This window comes from Chlorocebus sabaeus, chromosome 23 (genome assembly GCF_047675955.1).
Source record: "Chlorocebus sabaeus isolate Y175 chromosome 23, mChlSab1.0.hap1, whole genome shotgun sequence".
Taxonomy (NCBI): Eukaryota; Metazoa; Chordata; class Mammalia; order Primates; family Cercopithecidae; genus Chlorocebus; species Chlorocebus sabaeus.
This window is the reverse complement of record NC_132926.1, coordinates 58932369-58949828: the sequence shown is the minus strand read 5'-3', so window position 1 is coordinate 58949828 and position 17460 is coordinate 58932369. Positions and strand designations below refer to the sequence as shown.

Genomic DNA, 17460 nt, shown 5'->3' with positions numbered 1-17460 from the left:
TTTTTTTAAAAAAGAATAGGGTCTTGCTATGTTGCCCAGGCTGGAGTGCAGTGGCAATTCACAGTTATGATCCCACTACTGACCAGCACAGAAGTTTTGACCTGCTCTGTTTCCAGCCTGGTCCAGTTCACCCCTCCTTAGGCAACCTGGTGGTCCCATGCTCCCCGGTGGCCACCATATTGATGCCAAACAGTACAGATACCCAATCAGTAGAGCTCACTATAGCCCCGAATTCCTGGGCTTAAGCAGTCATCCCACCTCAACCTCTTCAGTAGCTGGGACTGCAGACATGTGCCACCACACCTGGCCTCATCTAGTTTAAATATAGCCTGAGTGGGTGGTGGTGGTGGTGGTGTTTGAGACAGTGTCTCACTCTGTTGCCTGGGGCAATCACAGCTCACTGCAGCCTTGACCTCCTGGACTCAAGCGATCCTCCCACCTCAGCCTCTTGAGTAACTGGAACTATAGATGTGCACCAACATGACCAGCTAATTTTAGTTTTTGTAGAGACAGGGTCTCACTGTTGTTGCCCAGGCTGGTATCAAACTCCTGGGCTCGAGCAATTCTCCTGTGTCAGCCTCCCAAAGTGCTGGGATTACAGGCATGAGCCACCATCCCCAGAGCTTATAGCCTGAGTCTTAATCCCCTTATGTAAGTAATAAAAAATATTCCTATTGCAACTGGGCTCAAGATAACTTTCTAAAAATGTTATACTGAATAACAATAAGTAAATAATCAGCTTAAGTATATGAGATGTGGATGGGCATAATTTCTTAGTTATCTAATTGTATTTATAGTTTGATTTATAAAATCTTTCTAATCTGTTCATTGTTAATGCTAGAGTGTGTGTATTTTTGTATATTTTTAAAGAACTTTACATTTTTAAGAAGTCTTGCAAAAAGAGTTGATCTATGTAAAAAAGTATTTAATATAAAGAACAGCAAAGCACCTTTTTGTTAGGAAGAAATCCCTATGACATATCTCAGATTACACTAGTCAAATTTCCCTTTACCTGAATTTCTGTTTGGATACAAAATAATAAACTCAATATCCTCATCTGTTTCAGACAAATCTTCAGCATTACCCAATATGGGGATCATAATGAATTCAGAAAAAAACATTATTGCATTAAAAAAATAGCCAATTCAAAGTTTTTTTACTTTAAAAATAGCACCACTTGAGGAAGGGTATATATTTAAGTTGAAAGTCCCTAAGCAGTTGGTTTACTAAAGTTCAAGCAAACTAAAGGCTGATGGTTTGATTTTTATAACTTTCCTGTGATCTGGGATAGAAAATAGAAAGTAAAAAAGGAAAAAAAAACAAAACAAAGCAAATAATTGAAAGACAACACCACACACACACACACACACACACACACACACCACCAAAGGGTATCCTTGTTTTCTGCCTGTTGTGTCACCAGTCAGCGACCTCAACCACAAAAGGCGTTTTCACATCTATCTTGCCACTGTTGACGATTGAGCAGTTGGTGAGTGGACGGTCGTGCCCATCAGTTGCTTGGAGCTCTATGGAGTGCACCACTGTCTGGTGAGGGAAAAGTAGACACGTGGTTTAATTCTGACCAGCAGCTATAGCAATCCAAAGGTTAAACCAAAGCCAACTCCAAAAGCCCAAGTGGGAAGGAAATAAGGTTGGTTTGTTTTTTATGACTACTAAGATCACGCACGCTAACTGTAGAAAACTTAGAATATTTAGAAAATATACACATCACATAATAAAATTCACCCATGACCTTCTTACTCAGAGACCACACTGGTATATTTCCTCACTTCTTTTTAAATACGCATTTTATATTCTAAAAAAGTAGATATTTTTGTGAACACCCAGCTCTAGTAAAAGGCATTTCCATTCACCTGGTATAAGCCAGGGTAACAGTCAACATGAAGTCTGAGTCAGTTTCAGCGCCATCCTATCATAGGTCTTCACGTATATGGGCCAGAAAGCAGATTCAGAAATGGACCTAGTTCTAGGTTTGTCCATTTAAAGGCGACCCAAGTCAATAACCTATAAGTTGAGCCCAATACTAATGTAACCAGCCCCCTACACTGCTGTGAACGCGCCTTTCTCTACCCTGGAAGGCTTCACAAGCCCAGCAGTACCGTAGTTCACACTGAAGGAAGTTAGGACTGGTCGAGGACCAAGAAAGTAGGTTTTTGGTGGGTTTCCCAAACAGCCTTGAGGCTACTAGCTCAGTTCCCAAACTTGTGTTGGATAGAATCAGAAGAGCAGGTAGTTGTGAAGGAACTGAGGCGAGCAAGACTGGTTTATTTACATTTGGATGAGGGAGGCAGAATAAGTCACGTGGAAACAAAATAAAATGAAACTTAGAAGAGGGCAAGGGAGACAAGGATGGTCCAGGCCTGGGGTGGGCAGACTTTACAGTAACCAGTTTAGGAGCTGAGAGAGCTACTTTAGGCATCCGTGAGGCAGAAATGTTGAGAAACAGAGGGAAGGAGGGTGTTACGAAGTGTTCCTATGGGTTGTGAATTGGACTGCTTTGACATTCTCTGAGACCCAACAGTATAGATTCAAATTCTCTTCGATAATCTTTGGTTGCTGTACCGTGTCTCTGTGAATGTGACCTGGGTGTCTGAGCTGAACCAGATGGGATTCTGGGGTTGTTTCGTTTTGCTTTGTTTTTAACTATTTTAATTCTGGTAAGAAACACATAACATAAAATGTGCCATCTTACTCATTTGTAAGTGCACAGTGCAGTGGTGTTGAGTATGTTTACACTGTTGTGCAACAAATATCCAGAATTTTTCATCTTGCAAAACTGAAAGCCTTATTAAATACAACATCCCATTCACCCCTATCTCCAGCCCCTGGCAACTACCATTCTACTTTCTGTTTCTATCAGTGTGACCACTTTAGATATTTTATATAAATGAAATCATATAGTATTTGTCTTCCTATGACTGGTTTATTTCACTTAGCATAATGTCCTCAGAATATCTTTCCTTTTGAAGACTGAATAATATCCCATTGTGTGTATATATGGGGTCCTGGTATATATTGGTTCCATTAAAAAGGGCTTTACATTTATATCAAGTAGTAAAATAAATCAACTTAAGTCCTTAATTTCTCCTTGTCAAGTCCCTAGCTGCTGCGCCAATGGCCCTAATAATTACAATGCCATATCATATACAATGTATTCCCCTTTGAAGCGGCCAGTCAGCTATATAATGGATCTCTAACAAGTATATTTTAAGATTAAAATAAATCATTGAAAGTACTCTCAATAAAAATATGAAGCTTTGAAAGGAAAAAAATGTATCAATTTACCATCCCATCGATGACTTTTCCAAATACCACATGTTTGCCATCCAACCAGGTGGGCTTGGTCAAGGTGATAAAGAACTGAGAGCCATTGGTGTCAGGCCCAGCGTTGGCCATACTGACCCACCCAATGCCATAGTGCTTCAGCTTGAAGTTCTCATCTGGAAATGTCTCACCATAGATGCTCACACCTGAGACAAAACAAGGAAGAGAGTCAACAGATGTCTTCCAAAAGTCAACTCTTCAAAGGGTTCATAAGGCCTTAGAGGAATCAGTTATTGGAACCCTATAGGAGGTGGGGATGGGGAATACGTGTTCAAACATAAGGAGAAGTGAAGGAGGGAATAAAATTAACTCCTTAAGGAAGCAGGGCACTAGGGCCTAAAATGAACAAAGAAAGCCTTAAATATGGCACAGGATGGCGGGATGCTCTCTGGCCTCAAACCAAGGGCCAAACCTTGATCAAGAAGGACCATGATTTCGCTCTGAAGTGAGAAGGAATTGAAGGTCAGAAAAACATCCTAAAGCCAGATGAAAAGGTGTGTGAGCCATCCTAGTGGCTGTGTACCTGTTTCCTGAGGCTGAAAGCTCAGGACAGTCCTGTGACTTATCCAGGATTGGGTGTTAGTCAGCACCCAACCAGGATGCACCAAGCATTCACTATACACCCACAGTGAATTCTCATAACAGCCCTGAAGAGTAGGTATCCTCTGTCCTGTTTTACAGTGGGAAACAGAGGTTACAAAACTTGAAAATAGCAGAGCAGAATTTGAACATCTGACTTTCTGACTCTAAAGCTGGTGTTTTTTCTTGCCTCAGCAGCAAGAACAATAGCAGCTGATCTGGAAGTTGCTGGTCACAGCAACTTCAGGACCCATCAGGACCCAGAGGATGATGGCAATTGGGAGCACCCAGTGGTCAACCTTGAACAGGAGAACCAAAGCAAGGCAGGAGGTCTGGAGTTCTAGCAAAGCAGCAGGCAGAGTGGAAGACCTTTATCCACAAACCATGAGAAGGATCTGACCATCCTCCAACACCTCAAGGGTCTGCCAGGCCCATCTCCCCTTCTGCAGGGCCCCTTATCTGTCAGTTGCCAACTTCCAAATTCTGATTCAGTTAGAAAACCCAGAAGTAGGCTGGGAGCAGTGGCTCATGACTGTAATCCCAGCACTTTCGGAGGCCGAGGCGGGCGGATCACAACATTAGGAGACTGAGACCATCCTGGCTAACATGGTGAAACGCCGTCTCTACTAAAAATACAAAAAAAATCAGCCAGGCTTGGTGGTGGGTGCCTGCAATCCCAGCTACTTGGGAGGTTGAGGCAGGAGAATCGCTTGAACCTGGGAGGCAGAGGTTGTAATGAGCCAAGATCATGCCATTGCACTTCAGCCTGGGTGACAGAGTGAGACTGTGTCTCAAAAGAAAAAAAAAAAAAAAAAAAAAAAAGCCCAGAAGTGGATATAAGCCAAGCAATTTATAACTGGTTGGTCAGTGACACTTGAAGTGGCCTTGTAGGAGAGTGCTCCTACAGAAGGGTCTAGGCTATATTTAAATTGCCCAAAACATCGTCTCCAAAATTCAGAGAATTTTAAGGCAAGACGCACACTGGGCAGGGAAAGTAGTGAGAAAAAAAAAGGTAGCAGAGAAGAGGGCAGAGTGAAGCTCAGTCACCATTCCTGGTGGCACCATACCATTCCTATGGCAGGAAGGTGGGATGCCAGCACCGAGGGCAGGGGCACCAGCGCTGCAGGGTTTTCCAGTGACATCCACAAGCGTCCTCAGCAAATCCCATTGCCTGGGGTAACCTAAATGCCTTCCTCCACTCCAGTGTACATTCCCATACCTCTCAGCATTTTTGTAAGAACTAAAAGTAATCTTCACAAAGTGCCTGGCAAATCAAAGCACCTAATAGCAGTCATTTTTTTGTTATAAATGAACCATTGCAATAAACATAAAATTAGAAATAGTGCTTGAAAATGTCCTGTTGCTTTAAAAATAGACAACAAATATCCACCCAAACCAGTATTTGTTGAATTAAAAATCTTAAATCTAAAGTAAATTTAAATTCTTTGGAGTTACATATATAGTGTATGTTCAAGAAAAGAACTCACTATACTTTTAAGAGAAAACAGTGTATGGAGCTGGATAGCTATAATCCTCAATGAGAAACAATAAGCTGAAGGAGATTTGAAACTCTCTAAATTTAACTATTTCTACTTTATTGAACTCCAACTTTGTTTATAAGAGTCAGTTTGCATTACAATTCTGATAACTTAGCTATTGCTTTAACTTTAAAAAATTATTGGTTCCCAGCTTTGTCCAAAGGACAGCAAATAGTAAGCTTGGGTCCTGACAAAGCCACCACCCTGTAAACTCAGACACTGGATTCAGTCCTCCTGTTCCCAAGTTACCTAAGTAGAATTTGCTTTCTCCAACCCATCATTTTAGAACAGAAAAAAGAAAACACATAGCCAGGAGTGTAGTCACTTTTTTGCAGGTTAAACCTTAAAAGTTCTCTTGGACTTGTTTTTTTTTGTTTGTTTGTTTTTTGTCAATATGATGAAAGATTTTGAAAGAAGGAAGAAAGTGCACTGTGACCCTGCTGCTAACTCTAGTCTCACCCTCCTGGTGTGAGGCCTGTCTTCCACCTGCAATGCCCACCTCTGTAGTGCGCTGCCATCCCAGGGGAACGCAGCTTCACGTTCCACACCTTTTCCTTCCTATGGAAGATATTTTTCTGTATGGCTACTGACTAGTAGTCTGGTATTTTAATAACTGCAAAATGAATACAGCTCGATTATGGAAAGACAATAAACACCAAAACAATCCTGCTTAAAATGAGGACGCCTCCCTCATACCTGTCGAGATGCTGCTAGATGAGTCCCCCAAACTCCATGCTTCTTAAAGAGGTAGAGTCGTCTTTACAAGTGTGTTCCTTAGCTCTGTATTTCAACGGACTGGGTTCATATACTGGCTTAATCTTAGGTTTCGGTTTGGTAAATGGGAAAGGAAAAAATGCAAAGACATTACCCCCAGTGCCATCTCCAGCGGTGATGTCACCTCCTTGAATCATGAAATCCTTGATGACACGATGAAACTTGCTTCCTTTATATCCATATCCTTTCTAAAGAGATTATTTCAGTTGAATAACAAGTAACAGAGGCCATACTGAAAGATAAACTCAGTGTTGATCTAGAAAGGACAAACTGAGAAAATTAAATAAAATGCCTACAGAACTTGATTATGTCCCAGCTATGGTTTACTGAGAGAAATTTATCATCAGCTGACCAAAAAATAAATATGTAAGTAAAGTATTAATGTGAATAAGTTAAAAGAGAGCAAACCATATTTTCTTTTCTTTTTTTTTTTGAGAAGGAGTCTCTCTGTTTCGCCCAGGCTGGAATGCAGTGGCGCAATCTCGGCTCTCTGCAAGCTCTGCCCCTAGGGTTCAAGCCATTCTCCTGCCTCAGCCTCCCGAGTAGCTGGGACTATAGGCACCTGCCACCACGCCCGGCTAATTTTTTTTTATTTTTTATTTTTAGTAGAGACGAGGTTTCACCATGTTAGCCAGGACGGTCTCGATCTCCTGACCTTGTGATCCGCCCGCCTCGGCCTCCCAAAGTGCTGAGATTACAGGCGTGAGCCACCGCACCCGGCCCCATATTTTCACTTGATGATTATTTTCTCCGAATTTCCAGAAGCCTAAGGTCACTAAGTGCCCAGATAATACATATTTTATTGGAAAATAAAGTCAAATGTGGTAAGGTTCATCTGAGATACTAATTGAATACTTATTTTCTCAGAAGACATCTTTATATTTGTCTTAAAAGAAAGAAGATCCAGTTGAAAGGAAATAAAACTGAGACATACCTCTCCTGTTGCTAGAGCAACAAAATTGTCTACCGTCTTGGGCACAACTTTTCCAAAGAGGCCAATCACAATTCTGCCAACATCTCTGTCTCCAATCCTCACATCAAAGAAAACCTGTGTGCAGTGGAAAGGCAAAGTAGAAGGTTATAAGGTGGAAAAGCACAAATATAAGGTAAGCCAAAATTAAAATCTGAGAATTGATCCACATACAAAAGCCCTGCCCATCAGTATTTTATAAAGGAGCATGACATCAATTAAAGGTACTTTAAAACCATTGCGTGGGTGCATCTCACTCACAAATATTCATTCAACAAACATTTATTAAACACCACCCATGGGCCTCGCACTGTACCAGGTATTGAGTTTAAAGGCTGACTCAATTCTGTCAGGGTTGGCCAATGAAATCTTCAGTAATTCTTCTCCTCCCATACCCCAGACAAACACTGCTGCTACCTCCCATTTCCTGGCTTTATGGATGAAGATTAGAATAGAAAATATTGCTCTCTTAGAAAGTAATTCTCTCTAATCTTGGCAGGACCAAAAAAAAAAAAAAAAAAAAAAAAAAGATTGTGAGGAAACAGGCTAACCATCCAAATTTATTTTTTTGTAAATTCAAACAGTCCTAAATTTGCAGTGAATTCTCAACAGATGTCTGCCATCCAGGAGATGATGAAAATGATGAAACACAGCAGTCCTTCAAAAGGCCTGCCACTCATGTCCAAGCACAGTAAAGCACCAGGGCCCCAGCTTTCCAAAGGACAGCAGACATTAAGCTTGGGTCCTGACAAAGCCATCACCCTATAAACTCAGACACTGAATTCAGTCCTTTTGTTCCCAAGTAGAATTTGCTTTCCCTAACCCAACATTTCAGAACAGAAAAAAGAAAACACATAGCCAGAAGTGAATGTGGGTCCTCTTTTTGCAGGTAAAACCATACAGGTTCTCTTGGACTTGTTTTTAACTGTCTCATCTGAAACAACATTATATGCATTTTGCTTCACAAATCACTGTGCTAAGATGATTCTGACATAGAACGCTTGAAAAGGCCACAGAGTCGAAGGGCATTCTATTAGCGCGTTTAGATTATATGAACCAATTTACTGTTTGAATGGGTAAAAAAAGACATTCAAAAGATGGCTTTAAAAAATATAAGAAGGGTTGTCAAGGAAAAAAGATGTCTTACAGTTTAGAAAAATCACTAAGTAAAGACTGTCAAGCTTCTGCTCAAGACAAGAGCTTCTGCCAATACATCAGTACGTCTGTCACAGGGTGATGTGATATTTAGTGTTCCATGTGGCATTTTACAATTTTTACATGGCCGAAGCAGCTAAACTTTTATTATTACTTATATAGAAGAGCTTTAGAGAATGCATGAAGGGCCCTGCCCTTGAGATGGAGCAGTGTATTAAAGGAGTGCCATTCAGCATGGCTTGGGATAGGAGGCAGCTTCAACACACCCATGAGCCTGGTCAGTGCAGAGCTGGCTTCTGCCAGAAGCAGTTTCTCCAAAGGGATTTGCAAGCCAAGGTGTAAATTCAATAACCAGCAATAACGAAGCAACACCAGGAAGCCAGAGATGAAACCTTAAAGAAACATTGTACAACACACTAGAAGAGCCTTCCAGACTTTATTTTTTTAATTATACTTTATGTTCTAGGGTACATGTGCACAACGTGCAGGTTTGTTACATATGTATACATGTGCCATGTTGGTGTGCTGCACCCATTAACTCATCATTTACATTAGGTATATCTCCTAATGTTATCCCTCCCCCGTCCCCACCCCACAACAGGCCCCGGGGTGCGATGTTCCCCTTCCTGTGTCCAAGTGTTCTCATTTTCAATTCCCACCTATGAGTGAGAACATGCGGTGTTTGGTTTTCTGCTCTTGCAATAGTTTGCTGAGAATGATGGTTTCCAGCTGCATCCATGTCCCTGCAAAGGACATGAACTCATCCTTTTTTATGGCTGCATAGTATTCTATGGTGGGTATGTGCCACATTTTCTTCACCCAATCTATCATTGATGGACATTTGGGTTGGTTCCAAGTCTTTCCTAATGTGAATAATGCTGCAATAAACATACGTGTGCATGTGTCTTTATAGTAGCATGATTTATAATTGGGTATATATACCCAGTAATGGGATCGCTGGGTCAAATGGTATTTCTACATCTAGATCCTTGAGGAATTGCCACACTGTCTTCCACAATGGTTGACCTAATTTACACTCCCACCAACAGTGTAAAAGCGTTCCTATTTCTCCACATCCTCTCCAGCATCTGTTGTTTCCTAACTTTTTAATGATCACCAGTCTAACTGGTGTGGAGATGGTATCTCATTGTAGTTTTGATTTGCATTTCTCTGATGACCAGTGATGATGAGCATTTTTTCATGTGTCTGTTGGCTGCATAAATGTCTTCTTTTGAGAAGGTCTGTTCATATCCTTTGCCCACTCTTTGATGGGATTGTTTTTTTCTTGTAAATTTGTTTAAGTTCTTTGTAGATTCTGGGTATTAGCCCTTTGTCAGATGGGTAGATTGCAGAAATTTTCTCCCATTCTGTAGTTGCCTGTTCACTTTGATGGTAGTTTCTTTTGCTGTGCAGAAGCTCTTTAGTTTAATTAGATCCCATTTGTCAATTTTGGCTTTTGTTGCCATTGCTTTTGGTATTTTAGTCATGAAGTCCTTGCCCATGCCTATGTCCTGAATGGTATTGCCTAGGTTTTCTTCTAGGGTTTTTTTGGTTTTAGGTCTAACATTTAAGTCTTTAATCCATCTTGAATTAATTTTTTATAACGTGTAAGGAGGCCAGGCACGGTGGCTCAAGCCTGTAATCCCAGCACTTTGGGAGGCTGAGACGGGCAGATCACAAGGTCAGGAGATCGAGACCATCCTGGCTAACCTGGTGAAACCCCGTCTCTGCTAAAAAATACAAAAAACTAGCCAGGCGAGGTGGCAGGCGCCTGTAGTCCCAGCTACTCGGGAGGCTGAGGCAGGAGAATGGCATAAACCCGGGAGGCGGAGCTTGCAGTGAGCTGAGATCCGGCCACTGGACTCCAGCCTGGGCGACAGAGTGAGACTCCGTCTCAAAAAAAAAAAAAAAAAAAAAAATAACGTGTTAGGGATCCAGTTCAACTTTCTACATATGGCTAGCCAGTTTTTCCAGCACCCATTTATTAAATAGGAAATCCTTTCCCCATTTCTTGTTTTTGTCTGGTTTGTCAAAGATCAGATGGTTGTAGATGTGTGGTATTATTTCTCAGGGCTCTGTTCTGTTCCATTGGTCTATATCTCTGTTTTGGTACCAGTATCATGCTGTTTTGGTTACTGTAGCCTTGTACTATAGTTTGAAGTCAGGTAGTGTGATGCCTCCAGCTTTGTTCTTTTGGCTTAGGATTGTCTTGGCAATGCGGGCTCTTTTTTGGTTCCATATGAACTTTAAAGTAGTTTTTTCCAATTCTGTGAAGAAAATCATTGGTAGCTTAATGGGGATGGCATTGAATCTATACGTTACCTTGGGCCAGTATGACCATTTCCACGATATTGATTCTTCCTATCCATGAGCATGCAATGTTCTTCCATTTGTTTGTGTCCTCTTTTATTTCGTTGAGCAGTAGTTTGTAGTTCTCCTTGAAGAGGTCCTTCACATCCCTTGTAAGTTGGATTCCTAGGTATTTCATTCTCTTTGAAGCAACTGTGAATGGGAGTTCACTCATGATTTGGCTCTCTGTTTGTCTTTTATTGGTGTATAAGAATGCTTGTGATTTTTGCACATTGATTTTGTATCCTGAGACTTTGCTGAAGTTGCTTATCAGCTTAAGGAGATTTTGGGCTGAGACGCTGGAGTTTTCTAAATATACAATCATGTCATCTGCAAACAGGGACAATTTGACTTGATCTTTTCCTAATCGAATATCCTTTATTTCTTTCTCCTGCCTGATTGCCCTGGCTAGAACTTCCAACACTATGTTGAATAGGACTTTTAAAATAAAGAAGAGAAAACAAAACCTGTGAATGTTTAGGAAGGAAGGGAGTAAGATCTGGGAGAGCAACATGAGCAGATGAACAAAAAGTACCTGTCACCCAACATAACTCTTCAGCAAAAATCACATTTTTTTACACATAGCCTAGCACATGTATTATTATAATTTTTTCCCCAAATCAAAATATCCTTCAGCTTCATGAGTGAGCCTGAGAACACACAGCAGGTTTTCCCAACTCTAATGGAAAGGATAAAATCAAATCTTATTTTGTCAACAAGTATTTATGCAAGGTTACGTAAAAGGCAATGTGAAGGCATAAACTGTGTAAGAGAGTCCCTGTCTTAAGGCATTTTAAAATAAAGAGACAGGATAGGCAAACCCATAACCACAGTACAGGGCAGTGTGTGACAAATGGCCCCCAAACACTGTAGGCCTAGGCCTGCAGGAACAGTGAGGCTAAGGAGGAAGGCTTGAAGGGAGGCAGGCCTGGGAGGAGGGGAGCCATCTCCCCAAACAAGGATGGGGGTGAGCCCTGTCTGGCAGACTTCTTTCTGGAACCAATGCATCTAGGCAGGAAATGTAGCCTGTGTGCAGAGAAGCAAAGCTGCCCTTCTGACCACAACTAGGGGTTAGAGTGGGTAGGGGGCCAGGAAAGAAGCTGCCCACCAGTTCCAGAAGGCAGAGGAGAGATGCCAGCCTAAGCATGAGTTTTGTTAGGCAACAGAGAGAAGAGAAAGAATAGGGTCAAGCGAGGCTCTGTGAATGTTACTCATATGGGGAGAGAAAGAGAATCTGCAGGCTCTTACACCAGTTCAAGAATAAGGTCATAATGGTCTGCACTGGGGTGGTAAAGGAAGGAATGTACGAGGGAGACTGAAAAGGCATTTATTTATTTACTTATTTACTCAGACCGAATCTCATTCTGTCACCCAGGCTGGAGTGCAGTGGCACAATCTTGGCTCACTGCAACCCATGCCTCCCAGGTTCAAATGACTCTTGTGCCTCAGCCTCCTGAGTAGCTGGGATTACAGGTGTGCACCACCACACCCGGCTACTTTTTGTATTTTTAGTAGAGACAGGGTTTCACCATATTGGCCAGGCTGGTCTTGAACTCCTGACCTTAAGTAATCTGCCCACTTTGGCCTCCCAAAGTGCTGGGATTACAGGCATGAGCCACAGCGCCCAGCCAGGAGAGGCGTTTAAACAAAGGGGCAGAAACTGGAGGAGGAGCAGGAAGGAAGAGGGAAGGAAACAAACATGACTTAGTGGTGGTCTCAGTGTGGGTAACCCACATCATCTTATATAATTCATCCTCACCACACCCGGGAAAGGTGGGACCGGAACTATTATCACTAATTTACAAATCAGAAAAGTGGGAATGAGGGCGGTTACGTGATTTACCAAGATTTCCCGACTATGAGTGTGAGAGCCCAGGTTTCAAGGCTGCCTCTCACTAAACTGGTTTTTGTTAATAGGGCTCTCCCAGTCTAGCCAGGGAAACCCTAAGGAGCAGAAACAGTGTTTTGAGCTCCCTGGGGGCCAGCTAAAGGTCAGCAGAAGGAGGCAGTCAAATGTTAAACGGTTCAATGTCAAATGATACTCAAGGAGAACCTGGGCACACACATTCCTAGACAGGAGGTGAGACAGCTGCCAGCAAACGCTCTCACTCTAAACCCTCTCACCACTGGATTCATCTCCGATGTTGCTGAGTGCCTCTGGGAACAAGGCCCAGTGCTGGGCCAGGGGTGGGCTGGTGCTACAAAGTTCCTACCCTCAAGGAGCTTCAGTCCAACAGAAAACACATACATGAATGCTATAATATAATGAGAAGTCCGATTTTATAAGATAAGTACAGATAAGGTGTCATGGTAAGGGGTGGTAATTATCTGTGGAGATCAGTGTGGGCTTCCTGGGAAAGGTGATATTGGATTCCATGCTAGACTTTGGGGGTGGGCACCTCAGTCACTTGTTTTTTCCCTCAAGGCTGCCCTTGAAAGTCATTTGGAAATTACGCAGCATTGGAGGTGGGAGGAGGCAGAGGAAAAGGGAGGAGGCACTCACACAGCCTGACCCAAACCCCTGTGGAATTAATCCTGATTCCATTTCCAAAGTAACTAGGGAACACACCCAGTACATGAGCTGTGATGTGGAAGAAACTGTTCTCAAATGTAGCTCCACTACTCAATGGCCATGGAACCTTCAGCAAATTAAACTCTGAACTTCCTTTCTTCATCTGTAAAATAAATGATTCATGTCTGCGCTGTCACAGTAGGATTAAGAAGATAAACACAAATAACACTAACAAGTGACTCTGCAATCAGGGACTATGGACTATGTGCTTTACCCACTGCTATGGTTTAGATGTTTGATCCCAATGTTGGATGTGGGGCCTAATGTGAGGTGTTTGAGTCATGGGCATAGATCCCTCATGAATGGCTTGGTGCCATCTCAGATGTGAGTGGGTTCTCACTTTGTTAGTTCCCATGAGAACTGGTTTTAAAAGGAAGCTGACACCACCCCCCTCAGCTTCCTCTCTCACCACGTGACCTGCACATGCCTGTTCCCTACCATCTTCCGCCATGAGTGGAAGCAGTCTAAGGCTGTCACCAGATGCCCAATCTTGAATCTTCCAGCCGACAGAATCGTGAGCTAAATAAACCTTTTTTCTTCATAAATTGCCCAGCCTCAAGTATTCTTTTATAGCAACACAAATGGACTAAGATATCTGCTTTACCTCATCTAATGCGCAAAGCCCTCCCAGGTAGGGATGATTTCTATCTCCATTTGACAGAGGAGGAAACAGAGCTGTGGACATTAGATAACTTGTCCAAGGCCATCTAGCCGCAGCCTCCTGGCCACTACATGCTAATGTGCTTGCAAGCTGTAATATGTGTACAGCTGGAAGGATGGTGGCATTATTTCACACACTCCTGATGCCGGATCCTGCACAGATCCCATGGCATTGGTTCAAAAATATAGGTCAGCAAATGTAATTCTGTGGATTTGGAGTCCAATGAGCCGGAGCCCCCACCTGAGCCTCTATGGCTGGGGCAGGAAGCTGCCAGGCTGGCCAAGCAGTAGGATGTGTGGACGAAGTTAATGCTACTAATGGGCCATGTGGGCAGAATAGCACCTCACACCTCTCTTATTTACAGATTCCTATTTTTAAATGAAACCACAGGTAAACAAAAACACTGCTGGGGAAAACAATACACTAGAGCAATGGCCAATTAATGTACTTGCCTGCACTCAGAGAAGTTATTTTGAACATCATTTCCCAATAGATTCAGTTGTCTTTAGAAGTTCATGAAAAAGTAATTTAACAGAGCAGATTTGTTTAAGACGCACCTACACAATTAGCTTTCAGACCTTAATGACAAATTCGGTAGGGGGGAAAAAAAGACTGTTAAGTAACAATTCTGAGAGTAGGGTACATGCAAACTCTCCCTCAGTGACAGTGTCACCGACAAGGGTTTAGGATGCTCAAACCCTTCCCCTTCTGCAGCCACCAGCTTCCTCCTCTCTTGGCTCCATCTTCCAGTGGTTCCCAGCCCATGCTGCCTGCACCTCAGAATCACCGAAAGCTTCTAAATGATAGGATACTGAGCCCCACCCATACAGATTGTGATTGACTTGCTCTGTGGCGGGTCTCTGCATCAGCAGGTTTAAAAAGTTTCCCAGGTGAAACTTGTTCCCAAATATTACAGGGGATGTACTTAAAAACATTTATTCATTGTTAATCTGAAATTCACATCTAACTGGGCTTCCTGTATCTTAATTGGCAAACCTATTCCTCCTATTCCCTCTCCCTCACCCCACTTTCTAAACCATCAGCAACTCCTGTTAGTTATCCCTCCAAAATCTGTTTCAAGTCCTTTCCTTGCTCCCCATTTCAATGATTACCACCCTAATCCAAGCCACCATCTGGACTCTGGCATGGTGCCCTGAATGACCTCCCAGTTCACTCTCCACTGAGTGACCACATAAATTTCTCAAGAGTATATACTGAGATCATGCCATTCTTGAACTCCTGACATTCGTGATCCACCCACCTCGGCCTCCCAAAGTGCTGGGATTACAGGCGTGAGCCACCGCGCCAGGTCGAAATCATGCCATTCTTATGCTAAAACCCTTCAGTGGCTCTGACTGCAGAATAAGACTTCAAATTTAAAAAAAAATTGTCTCAATACCCGCACGCCTACCTGCAGCCTCTAAGGCCCTGTGTGATCCCGCTGCTGCTCACGCCTCCAACCTCATCTCAAGTCACCTCTCATTCTGTGCTGAAGCCACACCATCCTCTCCACATCCTCTGAATGCAGGGACAGCTTTCCTGTTGGAGGACCTACGCACATGCAGTTCCCTTTGCCTCCTAAATCTTCCCTGCGCTGGTTTTTCTCATTTTTCAGATATTTTAAAATGTCACCCAACGTATATTGAAGTTTATTTCCTCTAACATTTCATAATTGTGCGAATTTTATGTTTATGGCTTTATCTCCAGAGACCCTATTCGGCTTTGTGGCCTTGCACAAATCATTTCCCAAAGTTAGATACGCCTACAAGATCAAGAGGCTGGGAGTAAGATCAGAGCTTCTCAGAACCATCAGGCTGTTTATCAACCCCGCCCACAGCGTGGCATGGCCTTTCTGCGACACCAGATGCTGAGCTGGACCTCCTCCTCCCCACCCCTAGTCTTCCCCGTCCTCAGGTGGCGCGTGCTGTAGAGGATGTAAGCATTCTAGTCGCTGATTAGTATCGTTTCCACTGACAAACCCCAGACTGATGAAGATCACTTTCAGCTGCAGCCCGCCCCTCCGGCTTCAGTTTCCAAGACACTATTGCCAGTGGGTTTTCTAGAAGTGGTGATCACGGGCACTAAATTATCCCCTCCCTCTCCCTGCACTCTCCCATTATCGTCTACCCTTGGTTAAATATGCTGAAAAAAGAACTGAAGTGGAGTTAAGTACGAGGAAGCCTTAAAGACGCACTTTGTGGCAGCCCCCCGCCCCTGTCCCCCGCCGTGGAGGCCGCCCCAGGTCTACAGGTGCCGCCTTCGCCCGGCCTGGCGTAGCCCACAGCCGGGGCCGCCCGCCCGCCGAAGTTGAAGGCGCACCTCCCCTTCCCGGGAGAGGACGACGGTTCCCCAAAAGAGGCGGAGGGTAGTCCCTCATCTGAACGAGGCGCTTTAACGCCTGCCCGAAGCCACCGCGGCCACAGTGGAGACCACGCGGCGGGCGGGCGGCTGCAAGCCCTGGACTCCGAGTGCCTCTCCTGTGCGGGTCCCGTCCCCACCGCATTCCTCTCGCTCCGCTCCCGAGCCCAGGCCACGCCGAAGGAAGTACTTGGGCAGTCTCCTTCCTGGAGAACTGGCCAGCCGGTTCCAGAAGCCTCTCCTACCCACAAGCTGATCACCTCGGACCACCGACCCGGGACAAGAAGTCCAAGCAGCCTGCGGCGGGGGCAGGCTGGCCTCAGCCCAGCTCCCCCAGGGTCTCCCTGGGAGCGCCGGCCTCCCAGCACGCGAGCAGCCCCCTCCCACCCAGCCCCGCGGCCGCCTCCAGTCCCCCTGCGCCCGGGAAGCCTGCTCCTCGCCTGCCCTGACACCGAGGTCCCAGTATCCAAAGCGCCCCCAGGGCCCCGCCCGCAACAGGGGAAGTTGCTGCCCGCCGCTCTCGGTCACCTTGGCCGTCACAGAGGGGCCTCGCTTGCGGAAGCCCTCAGCCCCCGAAGAAGACACAAGCGCGCCGAGCCCCACGCAAAGCAAGAGAGGTAACAGCAGCCTAGGACCTGGGCCCATGGTGAGCGGTGGCAGCGGCGCTACCGGCACGGGCGCGGCCACTGGCTCCGGGACCGCTGACGGGACTCCCGGCCGGCTGCGCCTGCGCGCTCCCAGTTGCGGGGGATGGGGATCTGGCAGTCCGGGAAGGGCGGGGACCCAGGGCGCGTTCCTCCCAAGTTCAGACTCGCGACCCGAACTTGGGACTCGGAGGAGCGCGCCCAGAGGGCGCAGCCAGGGCTCGGCCGCCGCGGCTAAGGCGGGTACGGAGGGCGCCAGGGCCGGGAGGGAGCCCGGGCTGGCCAGGGGCGGAGCCGGGCGCGGCGGGCTACGCTGGGAGCACCTCGTGGAATTTACCGCGTAGGCGCGGATTAAACCTGGACAGGAGGACTAGGACTCTCGGGCTTCCGCGTCCGCCCGGCAGCTAGCGCTCCGCGGGACTGGGAACTCTGCGGCCGGTCCCGGTCTGATTGCTGCCGCCCTGGGAGCAGCCTCCGCCGGGGCCGCTGAGTTCCAATGGCCCATCGGAACATTT

The 17460-nt window shown here is 45.0% G+C and overlaps 1 protein-coding gene across 1 annotated transcript; it reads right to left on the bottom strand.

Moving 5' to 3' along the window:
* Positions 1-904: 904 nt before the first annotated feature.
* On the bottom strand, positions 905-17046 carry PPIC (peptidylprolyl isomerase C). Its single transcript, XM_008014253.3, has 5 exons — positions 16830-17046; positions 7171-7284; positions 6331-6424; positions 3307-3491; positions 905-1545 (listed from the first exon to the last, which is right to left on the bottom strand). Exons 1-5 carry the CDS (start codon positions 16944-16946, stop codon positions 1417-1419), a joined length of 639 nt encoding a protein of 212 aa, XP_008012444.1. The 5' UTR covers positions 16947-17046; the 3' UTR covers positions 905-1416.
* Positions 17047-17460: the final 414 nt, after the last annotated feature.

Excerpts from the sequence above, each read along its gene's own strand:
- PPIC (XM_008014253.3), bottom strand. The coding sequence starts at position 16,946 with ATGGGCCCAGGTCCTAGGCTGCTGTTACCTCTCTTGCTTTGCGTGGGG. Across the intron at positions 7,285-16,829 it reads GCCCCTCTGTGACGGCCAAG|GTTTTCTTTGATGTGAGGAT; the intron begins GTGACCGAGAGC and ends CACTGCACACAG. Across the intron at positions 6,425-7,170 it reads TTGCTCTAGCAACAGGAGAG|AAAGGATATGGATATAAAGG; the intron begins GTATGTCTCAGT and ends TAATCTCTTTAG.